Consider the following 21,124-nt stretch of genomic DNA (forward strand, 5'->3'; position numbering starts at 1 on the left):
TTAGTTCACCCGCTTATCTCAGGGGCAGGGCTTTGTGCGGCTTCGGCGTCCCCGTGGATTTCACTAAAGAGGCTTTTCCTTCTGGGAAGCTGCCCACTCCAGTGTTTGCTGCTGCCTGAGACCCTGACCAAGCAGCCAGTCCCAGCTCAAGGCCCACCCCAGGGAACCAGCTGTGCGGTTCCCTCTTGGGAAGGGTTTGAGCTCTTGACCCCGGTGGTGTTTCTAGCACTTTCTCCTTCACATTTTTTGTCCTGACATTTACAGCGATCTTTCTTCCTCTGGGACCCCAAACAGATGCTACAGTCAGTGTCCCCAGGGAAATGCCACATTTCTGTTTGTTGGTTTGTTTGTTTGTTTGTTTTGTTTGGCTGAACCGCGTGGCCTGCAGGATTTTAGTTCCCCAACCAGGGATGGAACCCGTGCCCCCTGCAGTGGCTGCGTGGAATCTTAACCACTGGAGCGCCAGGGAAGTCCTGCCACTTTTCTTAATAAAGTAAAACCCAGAATACCACAGCTTATGCCAGGTGGAGGTGGGCAGGGTGGGGAGAGGGCCATTTCCCAGGGCTCTGACCCACGATGGCCCAGTGGCCCTTCCTCTGACACGTGGCACAGACATGAGGGCCAGAACATGCAAACGAGCCTTCACCAAAGGCTAAGGGAGAGCAAAGGAGAACCCAAGACGGGGCACTGGCCCTCCAGAACACAGCCCACCGAGGGCAGCCCATCTTGGACCCCCTCCACGAGGCATCCTCTCCTGGCAGCCACGGCTCCAGGGGGACCAAGAACGTTTTGCATGTATGTGTTTGTGCTTTTCTTTTTCTGGGAGAGTGAGTCCACCTCGTCACTCATTGGGTGCTCAGAAGGATCTGTAAACCACCAAAAAAGGTTAAGAACCACAATCCTCAAAGGAGCCCTCCGTCCCACCCAGCCCAGTTCCCAAAGCCCTTGCGTTTGGTAGCATCCAAGCCTGAACCATCAGTGTGACCGGAATTTGTCCCACGCGCTAAACTTCAGAGGCACCCACAAGTTAAAGGACGCTGCTGACCCTCAGGTAGGTTTTAAAGCCTCTTCAACCAACTTCCACACCATCACCCCCGGTGTCCTTTCTCCTGCAGGGTGCCGACCCCTTAGCAAGGCAGAGAGCCCGCCAGCCTGGGCTTCCCTCCGTGCACCTGGGCTACCCCTCACCTTGCTGGCACTCTGCACTCACGGCGCACACCCGCCTTGAGGGCATGATCTGCGCCACTTGCCGAGCGCCTGGTCATGGCTCTGGTCAGGGGTCATCCAGGAAGACCCTCAAAGACACTGAGATTCCTCCAGGTCTAGACTCGAGAGAGAAAGGACGAACGAGGCTTCTCTGCGCTGCCTGGGCCTTCCTGCTTCACCCCCTTGTCTCCACAGCCCACTCCCGACCTAAAGTCCTGCCCTTCCCCAGGCCAGTGACCACAGGACTCAGCCCATCGTCCAGCAGGACCTGTCCCTCCCCACCCCCACCCCCCACCAAGCAGTCCTGTAGGGCGCCTCTGGTGATAACGCGGGCCATTGCCCACAGGGCCCTCTCTACATAACCTCTTCCTCAGGCGAGCTAGGACCCTCCCTTGGCCATGAAACCAGCAGACGACCCAGAGTCCCTCCAATCACCCGGCTGGCTTCTGGCAGGATGACTGCAGAGGTGTCCTTAGGAGAGTCACAATTCCTCTACTTGGCTTCCCAGAGCTCCCTGGTGTGCAGCAGACTCCTGTGTCTTAGGACCTGTTGACGTTCTCATTGATTCCGTGGCCCTTGTGGTCCTTCAGGGCTCTGTTTTAGAGCCTTTCATGACCACATTTTGCCAGTGAGCCAAAAACCCAGGCCAAGGGCCATCACGTTGGGAAATTTCCAGAGAATCTTGGGCTTCTTTGCCGTTCAAGTCTCATGAGCCTGGGGCATCTTGAACTCGTCATTCTAGAAGCCCTGATTTAATTTAACTGCATTGTTTCATCATCCATAATATGAAGACACCAGCATCAGGGAGGCACTCAGTAAAAACTGGCTGAACTGAAGGAGAGGACTTTGAACATCTGACTTGACAGGTGTTTCTGTTCTAAGCATTCGATGAACGTTTATTGAGTGCCTGCTGTGTGCCAGGCACTGCACCAGGCTCCGGGGACCTGGAGAGGAATACAGGAGACGTCGTCTTCAGGACACAAGGTCTAAGGCACAAAACGGCAGCAGGCAGCTCCACCTTCTCTCCCCAGGAGCCCTTGCTGATGACACGAGTTACCCGGGCTGGCAGCCTCAATGTTTATCTCACAGCCTGGTGCCAACGTAGCAATTACGGAAGAGCACTCCTGGCCCTGGACTTCCCACTGGATAATTGGCAGCAAGTGGCTCTTCCGAGAGCCCGAGACGTGTGTGTGCTGACCGTGTGCGTCGGCTAGGTTAAGCGGGCACACCTGAAAAGTCATTAAAACCTGCTGTCCCCCTCTCTTGTGTGGGCACTGCCCCTTCCGGTGAGAGGTGAAGGTGTTAATTACCCATAATGACCACTAAAGGCGTGCAGAGCCTTCTCACCGATTTCTCCCAGACCCAGCGATGGAGGTGCCTCCCCTAGCCTTGCAGCTGCAGCTGCGCCACTCACCTCATCCCCTTCCCTTTCTTTGTGCTGCAGCTGGAGCTTTTCAGAGGTCAGGTCCTCAAGGCCACTTGCGGACGCGTGAAACCATTCCAGGACAAACCTGTCTCCAATCAGACGGCTCGTCTCTCTTCCCCACTTTCTCCTTCAGGGACCCGGGGCTCCAGACACTGGGAGCATATGTTCCTGTTTTTTGTTGGTGGCACATATTTTTCACACTGTTGCTACACCATGAAATTTGTTTTGATTTTCTGGGATTTCCTGGCTTTTAAAGTAAAAGCCAGTTAAACTCCCTTGCAGTGTTTCTGTGAAAATCAAATTAAACCACCCAGGACTGTGTCTGGTCGGCAGACCCGCACGGTGAACCTCCGTTAGCCCCGCGAGGAAAGGGGCGGCCTCAGCATGGACGGTGCGTCCTCGCTCGCTCGTTCCTCCTGAAGTGGCAGATGGCAGTGAGGGTGGGCCTCTGGCTGTAACGATGCCTTATTATCCTTCCGTTTATCCTCTCCAATCCTGGGTGTCAGCGCGCGGGTCACAAGATCACACCACGGGCTTCTCTCGGACGACCTCCTTTTTAGGAGCCCACAGCATCAGGCTCAGCGTGATGAATCCCTCCCAGAATGCAGAAGAATCTAGAACACACTTGTGGCCACATGACAGGCCTTTGGCTCTTAAAAAACCATCTCTGATCCTGGGAAACATGCCCCGGTGACAGAGCCAATATCCACCCTCCAGAGCCATCCCCAAAACACGCCAGGACCTCCCTCCTCTGAGCTTAAGCTGAAGCCCTCCAGGTCCCCTCCCCCCAGAGCCACCCTGCATTTTAATTAATTAATTTATTTATTTTTGCTGGGTTGGGTCTTCGTTTCTGTGCGAGGGCTTTCTCCAGTTGTGGCGAGCAGGGGCCACCCTTCATCGCGGTGCGCGGGCCTCACTATCGCGGCCTCTCTTGTTGCGGAGCACAGGCTCCAGACGCGCAGGCTCAGTAGTTGTGGCTCACAGGCCCAGTTGCTCCGCGGCATGTGGGATCTTCCCCGACCAGGGCTTGAACCCGCATCCCCTGCATCGGCAGGCAGACTCCCAACCACCGCGCCACCAGGGAAGCCCCACCCTGCATTTTAAATCTTTTTTTTTTCTTTTTCTCACCAGTTACTAGAGAAGAGCAGCAGGGTCACAGAGGACAATATCAACGTTTGGCAGAAAAAGCAGACCCTGCAGAAGGAGACCCAGCTCAGCAGCTGCAAAGAGGAGGAAATCACCCAGAACATCAAGAAGCTGAAGACATCCTTAGACCGTTGCCAGGTGCCCCCTTCTCCATTCCTCAAATGTCCCCTGTGTCTCATTTTTGTGCTCCTTGTTCAGGAAATTGTCCAGCTCTGCTTTTAGTCCACCTTTTCTCTTGTTGGAGAAATCTGTTTGAGATCAGAAAACAAAGGACCTCCAGAAATGCCTCCCAGGTGAACTTGGTGTGGCCAAGGAGAAGCTGCCCGACACACTCCAAGTACTGCCTTTGGGAGGCCCCAGACCCCGGGGGAAAAAAAAACAGCCCCGTGTTATTTCCAGAGAAACCAAAGAAACATTCTGCTCTTTATTTGCAGTTTTCTTTTCTGTCCCAGCAGTGGAAGGCTGCTCTTACCCTTATTGGACCAGAGGGTCTGGCAGAGCCCCCACTTCATGGCTCCCATGCAGGGATCCAGCTTATCACATCAGGCAGCTGCTTCTGCTTTCTCTGGAAATATGCAGCTGCTATCTGGGGAGTCTGGGCAAATGTTGGCTTGTCAGCACTCTTTCAAATCAGGAAACCGCACTTTATGACCAGCTTGTGTGTTGATCTCAGCAGGAATTCTGTAACCAAATTTGCTTCCCCTTTCAGCCAAATCGTCCTTGGCAATTTGGCTTTGGAATTGCCTATACCTAAACAAAGGGTCTCTTTGACCATCCAGAGTCCCAATTAGAGTGCACGTGAAATAAAAGCTGCCTCCTTCCTTCCGCCCCCCAAAAAAGGGAAGTAGAACTGGGCCGTCACAGGGCGGCCAACATACGGCCCTGCCTGCTTCACGGGCCCGTCAAGAACACTGCTCTGTGCGGGTCACAGCCATCAGGTGGTATTTCTGGCGATGGTGCCCGGGCTCCTCACGACCTCATCTCTTTCCAGGCATGCATGACAATGTCTTGCTGTAGCAATGACCTGAAGAAGGAGGTCGACCTCCTGCAGCACCTGCAGGTCAGCCCACCTGTCTCAGGGCTCCAGAAGGTGGCGCTGGACATCTTGCGCCTGTCACTGTCCTGGCTGGAGGAAACGGAGCATCTCCTCCACGAGGTGGGGATCCAGTTCTCCAGCTCCAACAAAGGTGATTGAAACTCTTTTCTCACATAGTTACATGACTGAAATATTGCGTTGAATCTGATCACGATGGGACATCTGTTGAGGGAGGCTTCTTAGGTATGTGGCCAAGTGTTCCCTTCTCCAGACTTCACTTTGCTTCACCACTTGAGAAGCAGTGTTCCTGGAAAAAAGTACACAAGTGCGACGTGATTACTGGAGAAAAAGGAGACGTGACAGAGTCAACAGGAAAAATCGCAATTATGCTCAATCTTCTCTCTCAGAAGTAACCCTATATATACATAGAGAGAGCAGAGACGTTTTTCAGAGCAGTTTTATGTTCATGGCGAAATTGAGAGGATGATACAGAGATTTCCCAGGTACCCCCTGTCCCCACTCATACACAGCCTCCCCCATTTATCAGCATCAGCACCAGAGAGGTACAGTTGTCAGGACTGATGAACCTACATTGACACATCCTAATCACCCAAAGTCCATGGTTTATATTAGGGTTCACTCTTTTTCATTTTAATTTTATTGGAGTGTAGTTGATTTACAGTGCTGTGTAGGGGTCACTCTTGCTGTTGTACATCCTATGGGTTTGGGCTTGGACAAATGTGTGATGACATTTATCCACCATTATAATATCATACAGAATCGTTTCACTGCCCTGGCCTTTCTCGCCTTCTGAGATGGCCCACGCTCTGTCTGTGGAGTGTGTTTCTCTCTAAATAAGTCCACGTCTTACCTATCACTTTGTCTCTCACTGAATTCTTTCTGCGATAAGACATCAACAACCTGAGCTTCATTAAGTCCTGAGACCAGCAGGTCCACCAATAATGAGGCCCACCCCGGGGAGGACCCAGAGGCCCTGTAAATCACGATGCTCCACCGGGAAGATGGTCCAGTCCTGAAGGTGCCTTTGATCCCAAATCTACTGCCCTAAGCAGAAGCCAGGGAGCATGGTGGGGGATGTGGTTCAGATCAGGCCATCTCTGAGCAGATTGGTGGATTCTGTGCACAAAGCCCTGGTATTAGGTCAACTCGATTTATGAGTTTCACTTCTCAGGTCACTCTGTAACTACACAGTAACAGAAAGTACAGAGAATTCATTAAAAGCCACCTGTGGAGTCCATAGAGGGGAAGTGGGGTGGGTGAAGTTACAGATCAGGGACGTGGTAATAAAGCAAAATGATGATAACCCATAAACCCAAATATCTAGAAACTGATATTCTAGAAATTGAGGAAAGTAAAGCTACAAGTTTAACAAAATAAAAAGAAGCAAAGGAGAAGCCAACTTCAAAGCCAGCCTATGCAATTCCTCGAGGGCAGCGCACATTTGTCTGATTGAAGCCTGGCCCTGCTGTTCTTCAGTGCCCTCCTATTAGTGCCTTAAGTAATCAACATCTCCAGTAATCCCTCTGCAGTGTTCAGGAATTCAACTCGTCATGGGGAAACCTGTGGTTTGAGGACTTATGTTTTTAAGAAACCTTCTTTTCTTTTCAAAACTGGACATTTTTATTTCAAATAGAAGAACCTATCCCCCCCCCCAAAAAAAAGAATAGTTTCACTGCCCTGAAAATCCTCTGTGCTCCCTCCCAGCCCCCGCGCAGCCCCTGGCAACCACAGATCTTTTTACCATCGCCCTAGTTTTTGCCTTTTCCAGGATATCATGTAGTTGGAATCATACAACTTTTCAGATTAGTTTCTTTTATTTAGTAATATGCATTTTCGTTTCCTCCAAGTCTTTGCATGGCTTGATAGCTCTTTTTTTCTTTTTAAGTGCCCAATAATATTCCATTTTCCATTCACCTACTGAAGGACATCCTGGTGGCTTCCAACTTTTGGCAGTTATGAATAAAGCTGCCATAAACGTCCACGTGCAGAGTTTTGTGTGGACATGTTTTCAACTCCTTTGAGTAAATACCAAGGGCGCGGTTGCTGAATCGTGTGGTTAGAGTACATTTAGGTGTTTTTTTTAATTTTAATTTATTTTATTTTATTTATTTTTGGCTGCGTTGGGTCTTCATTGCTGCGCACGGGCTTTCTCTAGTTGCCGCAAGCGGGGGCTACTCTTCCTTGTGGTGCACGGGCTTCTCATTGCAGTGGCTTCTCTTGTTGCGTTGCATGGTCTCTAGGTGCGCAGGCTTCAGTAGTTTGGCACGCAGGCTCAGTAGTTGGGGCTCACAGGCTCTAGAGCACAGGCTCAGTAGTTGTGGCACACAGGCTTAGTTGCTCTGCGGCATGCGGGATCTTCCCAGACCAGGGCTTGAACCTGTGTCCCTTGCATTGGCAGGCGGATTCTTAACCACTACGCCACCAGGGAAGTCCGTAGAGTACGTTTAGTTTTTAAGAAAACCACAAAACTCTTTTCCAAAGTGGCTGTTTTGCGTTCCCGCCAACAATGAATGAGAGTTCCTGTTGCTTCACATCCTCGCTAGCGTTTGGTATCGTCACTACTATCATATTTTGTGTGGAACTTCCAGGGCATTTTCCCATGGAAAGAGCTGTGTGATTCTAGGCAAGTTACTTCCCCTCTCTGTGCCTGTTTCTTTACCTGTAAAATGGGGATAATAGGGAATACTCACCCCGTAGGATTTTTGTGAGGATTAAAATGCATTGATATATGTAAAGTATTCAGAATAGTACCTGGCATAAAATAGGCACTACCTATCCACGTGTATTGATTTTTTAACTTTACAAAAGAATAATGTCATATTATACCCAATTTCCTTTAGTTTCATTCCTAACAGTACATCTGGAGCATCCTTCAATGTCAATATACACAGATCTACATCATCGCTGTCACTGATGGCAAGGAACCCCATTCTGAAGGATGTACCGTAATTTATTTAGCCAGTCCTCTATCATGGGCATTTAAGTTGCTTCCAGTTTTTCACACTTAATAGATGAGGCTGACATAAATATTATTCACACATACCTGTTCATCTTATCTTTATCATCCTAGATGTGGAAGGATATGAACCACTTTCATTCAACAAAGATTTATCGCAGGCCTCCTAGATACCAGGCACAGTGCAGGATGGAAATATAATGGGGTCAGAAACAGGTAGAATCCAGGTTATGGGGTATATGGATGTTGGCTGTAAAATTCCTCCCTGTTCGCTGTACATTTGAAATCTTTCATTATAAAATATTGGGGAACTAACAGGCACTCTCCCTGCGCTTGTAGATCTTAGGGTCTCAGGGAGGAATAGGGTGGGGCCTTAACTGAAAAATCACTCACATGTAAAACTTTAATCATGACAGTTGCTTTGAAGAAGTGCAGGGCTCTGACCTGGTCAGGGACGGCAGGGCAACTGCAGGGTGCATAGGAGTTATTTGCCAAAGAGGGGAGGGGAGGGCATTCTGGGTGGAGGGAGCAGCGTGGTGGGATCGAAGGAAGCATGGAGAACTCAAGGGGCTTAAAGAAATGGAGGCGGAGGGCAGGGACTGGTGAAGGAGGTCCACAGGGGCTGTATCATGGTGTGGCCAGGGGCTTGCAGAGCGCTGGTAAGAAGCTCTGCTTTAACCTGAGAGCAGAGAGAAGCCCACGAAAGGTTTTAAGGAAGAAACTGATGGAACAGGCTTGCATTTGGAGACAGTCATCTTGGCCACGAGTGGAAAATGTACAGGAAGGTGGCCAGCACAGAACCCCGGGAGAGCAGTTAGGAGGCTGTCACAAGACACGATGGTGGCCCTCACTGTGGCAATGGAGGGGACGGAGCAAGAGAGAAGATTCCAGGGGCATTTAAGAGATGAATCAACAGGCCTCAGTGATGGAGTTAGATATGGCTAGAAGGGAAGTGATGGAGAGAAAGGGGGCTACAGGTCTCCAGGTTTCTGGCTTGTGTTAAAAGTACAGATGTGGTTCCTTCACTAAAATCCAGAGTAAGGAATGCCACAGGAGGACCAGGTTTGAGAGGGAAGATGAGTGTGAGGTGCCTGTAGACATCCAAAGTGAGGTGCCAAGGACGCAGCTGTCACCCTGGTTATCCAACCATATCAGTGATGTGGCCCCGGAACCCAGAAGAACATGTGCCACATAGCGGGTGCTTAGTCAGATGGGATGGATGGACGGGTGGATGGATGGATGGTGATTAAAGCCATACGTGTGAATGGTATCACTAGGAAGAAAGTATTGAATGAGAAGGGAGAGCCCAGGGCCACACCTGGGAAACTCCAACATTTATCGTTGATCCTTCTTGCCAAAGTGCTCTCCAGGGAGGCTGCACAAACTTGACATTCTTGCAATAATGAATGAGAATAGAGGAGTGATTTTCAACTCCGGTGATTAAACAACCCCAGCCAGGATATGTCTAAGGTAATCCAGAAGGTGGTGCGAATTTCTTTTAAATGTGTTTAAAAAGAAAGGCAAGGCTTCCCTGGTGGCACAGTGGTTGGGAGTCTGCCTGCTAATGCAGGGGACACGGGTTCGAGCCCTGGTCTGGGAGGATCCCACATGCCGCGGAGCAGCTAGGCCCGTGAGCCACAACTACTGAGCCTGCGCGTCTGGAGCCTGTGCTCCACAACAAGAGACGCTGCGATAGTGAGAGGCCCGCGCACCGCGATGAAGAGTGGCCCCTGCTTGCTGCAACTAGATGAAGCCCTCTCACAGAAACGAAGACCCAAGACAGCCAAAAAAATAAATAAATAAACAAATGTGGGGTTTAAGAAAAAAAAGAGAGGCAAAATCAAGATTAACTTTTCTGTAAGTGCCTGCCCCTCACAGAGAGCATAGAGAAGAGGGGCGTTGCATTTCTCCCGGCAACCCAGACCCTCCCCAACCACTGTATTACTGTTGTTGTAATCATGGCAGAGTCTGAGTGTGCGTGAAACCAAGAGAGATGTGGCCCACAGTTCTAGCTGTTCTTCAAAATCAGAACTAAAACAAGGAAAGACCATGATCTCTATCCTAGTAATAGCGGGGCCAAGCAATGTGTGCACTGTCCCCTCCCCAGGCTTTAGGAGTCACTGAAGCCTCTGTCTCTAAATCTAGTCTTACATTACCGTAAAGAAACATGGGTTGCAAAATTAAGCCATCAGGGGCTTCCCTGGTGGCGCAGTGGTTGAGAGTCCGCCTGCTGATGCAGGGGACACGGGTTCGTGCCCCGGTCCGGGAAGATCCCACATGCCGCGGAGCGGCTGGGCCCGTGAGCCATGGCTGCTGAGCCTGCGCGTCCGGAGCCTGTGCTCCACAACAGGAGAGGCCACAACAGTGAGAGGCCCACGTACCGCTAAAAAAAAAAAAAAAGAAGAAGAAGCTGGCTCAAAAACTTTTTGTGTGTTAGACCACCATGATAAGTGATTCAAGGTACTTCCCATTGCTGAGGCCAGCAGGGGATCCCCCAGTCACTCATCACCATACACAAGCAGTCCTAAGAGCCTTGTGTGTTCACAGTTCCTAAGAGGAGGGTAGGAACCATGGTTTGTTTAATTCCTCCTCGGTACTTGTCACTGTGTTAGTTGTTTTACATGTACTGTGTACTTTCATCTTCCAACAGCCCAATGAGCCAATGAGTCGTCTTTATTTTGCAAGTAAGGAAACTGAGTATCAATAACATTAAGGAACTTGCTCAAAGTCACACAGCGGGTACATGGTAGGGTCAGGACTCAAACTGAGGTCGTTGTGACCCTAGCACTTGTGCTTTTTCTGTGACCCCACATGCCCTCCGAAGATCCAGAGGGGTACCAGGTACATGCCCAGTTCCTAGAGGACAGGTTCTGTCGTTAACTTGAACAGAGACAAACCTGAGAGTTTCATTCCCTGGAGTGAAGGGTGTCTGATGCGCACCGCGGGCCTCGCCCCAGCAAAGCCCCATTTGCATTAGAGCGAATAATTCTGAGTTCAGGCTTTGGAGACCAGCTGCTAAGGTGTGACTCTCAAGTGTGCGCTTACTCATTGTGTGAGCAAGTCTCGACTTCTGTGTGCCTCTGTTTACTTGGTTATAAAATGGGGTTAAGATCTCACCAGGTAGTTGTGAGGATTAAACGACTTGGTACCCAAATCATGGGGTCACACATAAGCCTTAGTAAATGGTAGCTGCCATCCGCATCAGCCTTGAATACTTGTTGATTGAATGTGAACTAAATGTGGATGGCAAGCAGATGGGTATGCGCACAGGCAGGGCAGCTTGATTTACTCACGCCGAGGTGCCTTTACCTGTGACCCCTGCCGCATCTCTATTTGACAGCTAGTCAGATTTTCTTAGCCGTGAGCACTCAGTTCTCTTCCCAGGCCTTCTTCCTCAGCTCTTGACAATGGGCTGCATTTCCTAGCTGCCGAGTGGTAAAGCTGGGACTCCATCCAGGTCCCTGTGACCTCAAAGCCCCTGCTCTGAACCACCATACTACCTGCCTTTTAAAATATTGTCCTAAGGGATAAAACACACGTAACGAGCTAGGTCTGTAAAATCCTGGAATAAATCCCTCAGGGAAATCCAGGTTGAGTAACTATTGTTGGATCATGTCATGAGCAGCCCAGGAGATTGGGGTCACTACTAAAGATCTGATTGGTTAAGATATCACCTAACACCTGTCAGAATGGCCGTCACCAAAAAGAACACAAATAACAAGTGTTGGCGAGGATATGGAGAAAAGGGAACCCTTGTACACCGTTGGTGGAAATGTAAATTGGTGTGGCCACTACGGAAAACAGTTTGAAGGTTTCTCAAAACACTAAAAATAGAACTATCATATGATCCAGCAATTCCACTCCTGGGTATTTATTCCCCTAAAATGAAAACCACTAATTCAAAAAGATACATGCACCCCAATGTTCATAGCAGCATTATATACGATAGCCAAGACATAAAAGCAACCTAAGTGCCCATCAACAGATGAGTGGATAAAGAATATGCAGTAGGGAATTCCCTGGCGGTCCAGTGGATAGGAGTTGACGCTTTCACTGCTACGGCCCAGGTTCAGTCCCTGGTTGGAGAACTAAGATCCCACAAGCTGCATGGTGTGGCCACCCCCCAAAAATAGATGTGATATATCAATATCTATATCTATATCTATATCTATATATGCAGTGGAATACTACACAGCCATAAAAAAGAATGCAATTTTGCCATTTGCAGCAACATGGATGGACTTGGAGGGTACTATGCTTAGTGAAATAAGTCAGACAGAGAAAGACAAATACTGTATGATATGACTTTTATGTGGAATCTAAAAAATAAAACTACTGAATATAAGAAAAAAAGAAATAGACTCACAGATATAGAAAACAAACTAGTGGTTACCAGTGGGGAGCGGGAAAGGGGGAGGGACAAGTTAGAGGTAGGGAAATAAGAGGAACAAACTACCGTGCTCACTTCAGCAGCACATATACTAAAATTGGAACAATACAGAGAAGATTAACATGGCCCCTGTGCAAGGATGACACGGAAATTCATGAAGCGTTCCATCCTTTTGTGACCAGAATGGGAAGGAAATTCAAAAAAGAGGGGATATATGAATACATAGAGCTGATTCACATTGCTGTACAGTTGAAACTAACACAACATCGTAAAGCAGCTATACTCCAATTTTAAAAAAAGAGGTACAAACTACTATGTATAAAATAAATAAGCTACAATGATATATTTTACAGCACAGGGAATATAGCCAATATATTTTTTTTAATTTCACTTTTTCCTAATTTTTTTTCTTTTTTTTTAAACCCCACATTTGTTTATTTATTTATTTTTTTGGCTGTCTTGGGTCTTCGTTTCTGTGCGAGGGCTTTGTCTATTTGTGGCAAGCGGGGGCCACTCCTCATTGTGGTGCGCTGGCCTCTCACTATCGCGGCCTCTCTCGTTGTGGAGCACAGGCTCCAGACGCGCAGGCTCAGTAGTTGTGGCTCACAGGCCTAGTCGCTCCGCGGCATTTGGGATCCTCCCAGACCAGGGCCCGAACCCATGTCCCCTGCATTAGCAGGCAGACTCTCAACCACTGCGCCACCAGGGAAGCCCATAGCCAATATTTTATAATAACTATAAATGGAATATAACCTCTAAAAATTGTGAATCACTATGTTGTACACCTGAAACATACAATATTTTACATTGACTATATCTCAATTAAAAAATTAAAAAGCTGTGACCTAAAAAAAAAAAAACTGATTGGTGAAGGATTACTGTGTGGTCCCACTGGAAGACAGGAAACATGTAAGGAGGACCTTAAAAGTCAGCTCCCCTCTCCTCCTGCCTGGTTTCTCAGCTTCTTTTGATAAGGGAAAGAAAGGACTTTTTACATTGATCTTTGCAAGCTCAGTTGATTGTGTCTACTTCTGCAAGATTTTGTTGCAAATAAAAGGATTCCCTGCATACATAGAAAATCGCTCTTTCTCAGATATCCAAGATACGCAGTATTTTTATGTGAAAAAAAAGAAAGTTGTAATACAATATGCACAGTGTTCTCCCCTTTTTTTTCTTTTTTTTTTTTCAAATGCCAATATCCGACCACAGGAGAAATCTGGAGGAAAAGACATAAAAGTGTTGAGAGTATTATCCCAGCATGATGAGACTGCATGAGCCATGACTTTCACTCAGTCGTTCAACAACTATTTATTGCAGCCCTACTGTGTGCCGGCCACTGAGGATACAGCGGGGGGACACTTTCCACTTTATGGGTTTCTGCCCTGTTTGGATTTGTGTAACAGGCATGTGTAACTTTTGTATCCAGAACTATAATCAAGAATTGCTTCTTCTCCCAAAGAAGAAAATCCCTCTTTCCAACAGCCCAAGTCCGCATCACCCATCTCTGCCATCTCGGGATCCGCCCAGCGCCCCTCTCCTCACGCACCCTTCACATCAGCCAGCCCAGCCCTTCACTCTCCAGCCTCTAGTCTCTCTGAAAAGAGAATGAGAGACCTAGGTCTGAATTCTGATCCTACTGCTTACCAGCTCCATAGCTTAACCTTGCTGGGTGTCTGTGTCTCACCTATAAATGCAAACACATTTCCTTGCTGGGCTGTTTGTAATGATCAGAAAATATCACGTGGTAAACTTCTGGCATGGTGCCTGGCACACAGCAAGTGGTTAATACTGAATAGCTATTATTATAATATTATTATTCTCACTCTTCCAAGCTGGAAATTCTCAACAAGTGGCAATGTCAGAGGTCAAGGGCCCAGGCACGAGCCTATTCAGCTCCCCTCCTGTCTCTCTCCGCACCCACCTTTCCTCCTTTCCCTCCATCTTCCCTCACTACATTCTCTTTCCAAATGCAGCTCTTCCCTCCCTGAGTCTCCCCTTCTCTCTCCCTCCCAGACCACCTTGTGCACAAGCTCCTGAATCACGACCTCCTTCTTCAGCGTCTACAGCCTCCCACTCCGTCTTTCTCCTTCATCATCAAACATGCACTTCAAGCTGGTGTATCTTCACTGGGACCACTTCTTCTTCAGCTCCTTTTCTACTGCTTGTACTCCTGTCCCACTAAGACCTTGAAGTGCATTACACCCTGTGTGCTCACCACCAACTTCCCACATTGTCTTTGCCTCTTTGGCAACTGACGTGGCCCCCCTGCCCTGAAGCCCCAGCTTCCTCCCCCCACCATGTTCTCTCTGGCCTACCCAACCCTCTCGGTTTGCTTTCTTGAAACCCTCTCATCTTTGATAATTACAGCTTGGGTGGGTGATGCTCATGGCAGCCAGTAGGTGGAGGCCAGGGATGCTGCTAAACGTCCTACGGTGCCCAGGACGGCTCCCACAACGAGGACTGTCCAGCCCAACACGTCGAGATGCTGCAGTTGAGAAATGCTGCTGGCTCCTTCGTCTCTAATACATCCCGGTTATTTTTCTGAAAAAAAAAATCACCCTTCATTAAGCCAGCTCACTGCTCCATCAGAAGCTGAAATAGCAGTGACTCAGACCCTGGAGTCACACCACTGTGATCCCAAGCCCTGGCTCAGCCATTTGCCAGCTGTGTGGCGTCCAGCAGCCACAGGTCTCAGAGCCCGACCGCCTCGTGTGTAAAAGGAGGCGATGGCGGGACAGTACAGTGGGGTGATGCGTTGATTGCTTGGCAGAGGGCCGGGCACACAGGTCACACTCGTGACATTTCAGTGATGTTTAAATCAAGTTTATACTCTTTAGGCTACTGTTCTAGGCTGGCCACAAACTGAGCTCAGCTTTCCATCCCGACTCTTCCCTCTACTCCTCCCCTCCCCCATCATCTGCTCTAACCCAATTAAGCTCTTCCAGAACATGCACTGCATTTCCCTACCTCTCATCCTACCTCCTGCCTTCACCCCCCATATTAGTTTCCTATGGCTGTTCTAACAAATTACCACAAACTTAGGGGCTTAACACCACTCATATTATTCTTTTACAGTTCTGTAGGCCAAAGGTCCAAAATCAGTTTCGCTAAGGTAAAGGCAAGGGGCTGGTTCCTTCTGGAGGCTCTAGGAAAGAATCCGTTTCCTTGCCTTTTCTAGTCTCTAGACTGGAAAAGGCGAGGAAATAAAAATTCCCCGCTTTCCTTGGCTCACGGCAGAGGAGCACCTTCAACTCTCTGCTTCTGTCACAACACCGTCTCTGTCTGTAGTCAGACTCCCTGTGTCTGCTTCTTGTAAGAACCCATGCGCCTATGTTGGGTCCCCCCAGCTAATCCAGGATAAGCCCGCATCTCAAGATCCTTACCCTCATCACATCTGCAAAGGTCCTTCTGCCCTGTCAGGTAATGTTCATAGGCTCTACGGATTAGGACCCAGACATCTTTGGGGGGGAGGCATCATTCACCCAACCACCTCTTCCATTCTGACACGCCATCCCCTCCAACTCTGCATACCCACGCGTGCCCACGCCCAGTGGGGCCTCAGCCAAGCAGTGATCACACCAGGTGAATGATGGCGCCTCCCCTGGGACTCTTTCATAGACGGATGCTGTGCAAGGACCAACCTTGGGGAACTTCCCAGGATAAATACCCTGTTTAGAGAGAATAGGGCTTTCAAGAAACCAAGCTTGCTGCTGGGTGGAGCCCTGGGCTAGGACACAGAAGCCTGGGTTCAAGTCCATCCTCACACCTGTGGCTGAAGGTTCCCCCTCAGTGCCCCCGCCCTGGGAGGCTGCAGCCTCATATGAGCTGTGTGGCCTTGGACAAGTCATTTCACCTCTCTGGGCCTCGATGCCTCACCTGCCAAGGGAGGATGGTGAGCTAATTAGTACTGGCCTGTGGTAAGTGTCCAGTAAATACCAGCTGTGACTTTTACATGCAGTAACTTCTTCCTGAGCCTTTCTTTTGAGTGTAAATTATTTCTTTTATAGATCACAAGGACCACATGGATGGATCATTTCTAGACTTAAAGACCCTCGGGATGGAAAAAAATGTTCGGAAAATATTGGAGGTAAAACCTGACTTGCCAACTTTTTCAAGAGTAGAGATCGGAATGGTAACCAAAGAAACTTTGTCTCTGCATTGACTGACACGTGGGGAGGGTGGGCGTGAGGACAGACACTAGCCGTGTGCCCTGGCACCACTGTATACATCATTGGTTCGAGGCCAGGTCCTCCCTGATGGGCTGGCACCTGTATGGACTGGTCGGTACCTGGCCGTAACAGCGATCCAATGTTTGAATAGAAAGGCGGCTTCCCATCATGTACAGCATGATATAGCATTGCACTGATGCTGGCCAGGTCAATCTCTGGGCCCTCCTTTTCACATCACATGTTGTATTCTGCAGAAAATATCCAACAAGCTAATGTACAACAGTATGTCATGAGCTTGCCTAACATTTGCTTTTTGCTATAAACTGAAAAACATGAACACATAAAGGGCAGCAGAAGGGAGCCATGATGATTAAGAAGACACAAGTTCTAGAATCAGAGACCTGTGTCCTAATCCCAGCTCTGCAAGCTCTGTGACCTTGGGCAGCCTCCTAACCTTTCTGGGACTTCAATTTCCCAGCTGTAAAATGATGATGGAAAAATTAAAGGAGATCATTATGTAAAGTGCTTATCCCAGTGCCTAGCTCATAGCGAGCACTTGAATAGCTGATAGTTATTATTGTCAAACAGTATTTAAAGAGTATTATCCAAGAAAACCTTCCTTTCTTAGGGAGCATAGTTTGTGTTTTCCAGGATTTTCAGAGGTAATTTGATTGCTAGGTTGAAGGTGCCCTGTATCCTAAATGGATGTTTGACCGGGTGTTTGACTGACACATGACAATGGACAGCTCAGGCCAGCGTGGCTTGCTGCGGCAGCTGGTCTAAACCAGCTTTTGGAAAACATAATAAAGCCATCCTCTCTGTACCAGCATTTTCTCCTACAATTTTTCTAGACATTTGCTCACACGTCTAGAGATGTGAGTCTTCAGAAACTTGTTGGTCTTCCTGATAAAATCGAACCTTCCTTCTCTGAGGTTGGGAGTAGAGGGACCGTCTCCAGGTGGGGAGCTCAGCTGGATCTCACGTCCTGATGGTCCTGCTTCCAAGACCTTCTCCTTGGCAACAAGCCCTCATCCCACCACTGACACCACAGAGCAGGAAACCTCCTAACTCTCAACCCTCCAAGGTTGGCAGTAATTAAATGAAAGAGCAGGAGGAAGAATAGCTGACATCTGTGAACTGCTTACTGTGTGCCAGGCGTTGAGCTCAGCCGGCTCCATGCCTTATGTCATTTAACCATCGTAGCAGCCTTGTGTCATAGTTACTATTATTGTCCCCATTTAACAGATAAGAAAAATTAAGGCTTCAGGAGGTCAAGTACCTCACCCAAGGTCACAGAATAATGATTGAAGACACACCAGGGGTGTGTCCCTGGTGGTCTGTCTGCGAGCCTGCAGAGACCGGGTGGGGACTGTGTGCTTGGATCCTGTAGCCCAGGCTCTTCCTTAGTGACCCTCCCCTCAGGAAAAGAGGGGGCGTCTGGAGCGGTACAGAGGATGCAGCTCAGGGTAGCTGAAGACACTGAGCAGCAACTCAGGTTCTTTTTGCAGCAGATCTGCCCGGTTTATTGTCATCTTCAGATACCCTCTTTTATTCTCATCTCCATAGATACATAGACAAATATGTCCACTCTTATCTATCACAGTCACTTTGGGGGCCATTATAGTTTTTTAGTTGTTTTGTTTTTAATCTCAGAGGTTTTCAGGGTAGTGCCAACAAATGCTAGGGCTAAGAGGTGCTCATGGCAAGCATTAAAAGCCAATTTATTTTTTAAGGAGGCTTATTATGGTTATTTGTAGTCATTCAGATCGGGTAACCTATTCAGACTGGTGGCCATTCCATGCAGTCATTTGGCCTTCCAGCAGCCAGCTGGCTGGTTGGGGTCTTAGGGAGATGCAGCTGCAAACACTATCTGCATTGTCTCTGGAAAGGGTCTGAAGGGATGCCCACCCACCAGGTTCCAGAGCTAGGAGAAGGTTGGGCCAAATTTTGTGAGGGTATGGTTTCTGCTGCACAGAAATGAGATTCCTTTAATAAAAAGGAGGGAGGCTATTTTCCACTTAACCTTCATTCGTTCATTCAACAAACATGCCCACTATGCACCACTCGGTGCCAGGTGCCATGCTGGGCACAAGGAGGGAGATAGTGAGCAAAAGCCACATGGTCCCCATTTTTCTGGAGCTTGTCTTCTCAACATCAGCGGTACTGATTTTTTGAGCCAGGTAACTCTTTGTTTGGGAGACTGCCCTATGCATCGTGGGGTGTTTAGCAGCATCCTTGTCCTCTACCCACTAGACGCCAACAGCAATTATGACACCCACAAATGTGTCCAGGCATTGCTAAATGTCCTGGAGTGGGTAGGGTGGACAGAGTCACCCCCAGTTGAGAACCACTGGCCTAAAGGGAAGACAGACGAGACGGTGGCCAAAGAATGGCACAAGTGATGCATCATTTCAAAGGCAGTCGTGCTCTGAAGGGGTAGGAACACAGTCATAAAGAAAGCAGTTCACAGAGTCAGAGTGGATTTAAAACCAACTCTCTTGGCATGGACATATATACACACACACGCTACCAAAGGTAAAATAGATAGCTAGTGGGAAGCAGCTGCATCGCACAGGGAGAGCAGGTTGGTGCTGTGTGTCTACCTAGAGGGGTGGGATAGGGAGGGTGGGAGGGAGATGCAAGAGGCAGGGGATATGGGGATATATGGATACGTATAGCTGATTCACTTTTTGATACAGCAGACACTAACACACCATTGTAAAGCAATTATACTCCAATAAAGATGTTAAAAAAATTAACTCTCTCAAATTATTCTTTAGTATCTTTCCAGTTCTTCCATTATTCTTTGGGTTATTCTTCTGGATGTAGAAAATCATAACGGAATGCCAAGAGAGTTTTTCTTCTTTTTTTTATTTCAGCCTCAAAATGGCCTTTCCAGCCCAGGGTCCATCATGGTCTCTGAGAAGTTAAGGAAAATGGATGTGGCTGACGCTTTAGATCTTAGTGAAAAGCTGGTAGGTATACCCAGCATCAGTCCCCTCCTGTCCAAACGTGCGTGCCCTGCAGATAGTTTAAACATCAACTCCACATACATGTTTAGTTGTTACAGTAGCTCCACGAGACCCATCTCCTATCCCAGCATGGGCTAGAAATTGCAGAGCCCAATTCCTTGGAAGACTGGGTAGTAAGAATGAATGTTTATGTCTGTTGTCATTCCCCCTCCCCACTTCCCCCCAATTCTCAAAAAGGCATAGTGTAAATGGATGCGGGGGAAAATGAAAGTCGTACTAAAAGCCCCAAATGCACTCATTTGCAAAGCATGTGTTTCTTCTCTGCAACTGCAGAAAATGAATGAAACAGAATTAGACGTTTGCCTCCTCAAAGTGGCCTCCAGCGGTCTTGGGCCAGGCCTCTTACCTGAGAAATGCTTTCTCGTAGTACATGGACATGAGCAAAACCCTCGGGACTTTGATGAACATCAAAGGTATGTCAGGTCACGTGTCCATGAAACACCTCTCCCGAAAAGAGAGGGAGAGAGTCTACCAGCTTCGACTAACAGACCTGTACCTGGTGTTTGATAAGATCACCCTACTCAAGAACCAGCTGCAGAGAAAAGAAGAGCTTTTGAGACGATACGAGAAGGACATTGAACAGCTCATGTGTGGCCCATGTCTCCGGCAAAAGGCCCAGGCCTCCATTCTCCAGGCTAAACCTCGGTGCAGCTGCAGACCCATAGGGACCAGGACAAGAGGACAGAGGCCTGGGTGTGGAGGGGGGCAGGCGGGATGGTGACTCAGGGCCTGATGGACCCAAGTCTCTGGGCAAGAAAGCAGCAGTTAAAGTACCCTACTGTTAAGGAATAAGGTGCACCTTTTATAAATGTGTCTGATGTTTCACCATGTGTGTGCTTTTCGTAATTCCATCCTATTTTCAGTGGTATCCGTTCCCCCACCCTCTCTGGGAAATTGGGAGGGGCTGGTAGCATAACCGTTGCCCCCTTCATGCTGCACGTCCACAGCCAATGGGCTATTTATTCTGCCCTCTAGTCCCCACATCTTCAGCCTTCCCCCCACTTGTAAGGAAACCGCGAAGCCAGGCATATATGGAAGTGTTCTGAGGATCTCCCAGGTCAGGAGCATTGGTGGTGAGTGAGAAAGCTGAGGAGAAAAGAGACTTTGTCTCTCCTGTGTGCTCAGGCAGAGCAAAGTGTCGGTTCAGATGTACCAGTCACAGGTGGCAAAGCTGAAGGACATCTCCAGAGAGGCCGAAGAAAAGGCGCTGCTGAAGGAGGCCCTGGCACACATGGAAGAGTGGCTGCACCAGGAGAAGAGGGTACCAGGGCGATCAGGCAGCAGAAGGTGAGAGGTCCCTGCTCGGAGCAGAGCCTCTGAGGCTGCCCCTCAGCTCCCTTTAGAAACAGCCAACTGAGGCCCCAGTGGGATCCAGGCAGCAAAGAATGCATTCACTCATTGCAAAGGAAGGTGGCAGAATAGCTTTAGCTTTAGGCAGACTTAGGTTTAGACTCTTGTTCTGCCATTTACTGTGTGACTTCAGGCAGCTTTTTTTTTTTAACATCTTTATTGGAGTATAATTGCTTTACAGTGTTGTGTTCATTTCTGCTGTGTAACAATGTGAATCAGCTATATGCATACGTATATCCTCAGATCCCTCCCTCTTGCGTCTCCCTCCCACCCTCCTTATCCCACCCCTCTAGGTGGTCGCAAAGCACTGAGCTGATCTCCCTGTGCTATGCAGCTGCTTCCCACTAGCTATCTATTTTACATTCGGTAGTGTATATATGTCCATGCCACTC

General features: G+C 48.6%; 1 protein-coding gene and 1 pseudogene across 2 annotated transcripts in view; one reads left to right on the plus strand and one right to left on the minus strand.

The window, feature by feature from the left end:
* Positions 1 to 21,124, minus strand: part of LOC308620769 (centrosomal protein of 78 kDa-like) — a 571,052-nt pseudogene that overhangs the window by 300,583 nt on the left and 249,345 nt on the right. The gene's annotated exons all lie outside the window — the stretch shown is intronic.
* Positions 1 to 21,124, plus strand: part of LOC308621086 (forkhead-associated domain-containing protein 1-like) — a gene marked incomplete at its 3' end in the record, with an annotated part of 102,156 nt that overhangs the window by 73,264 nt on the left and 7,768 nt on the right. The window contains 8 exon segments of the mRNA XM_081241258.1: positions 2,651 to 2,734; positions 3,764 to 3,916; positions 4,770 to 4,965; positions 16,189 to 16,313; positions 19,230 to 19,325; positions 19,750 to 19,970; positions 20,508 to 20,641; positions 20,644 to 20,669. Coding sequence (XP_081097384.1) covers positions 2,651 to 2,734; positions 3,764 to 3,916; positions 4,770 to 4,965; positions 16,189 to 16,313; positions 19,230 to 19,325; positions 19,750 to 19,970; positions 20,508 to 20,641; positions 20,644 to 20,669 — 1,035 coding nt within the window.

Source organism: Mesoplodon bidens (assembly GCF_964165515.1).
Source record: "Mesoplodon bidens genome assembly, chromosome: 7".
In the NCBI taxonomy this organism is placed as follows: Eukaryota; Metazoa; Chordata; class Mammalia; order Artiodactyla; family Ziphiidae; genus Mesoplodon; species Mesoplodon bidens.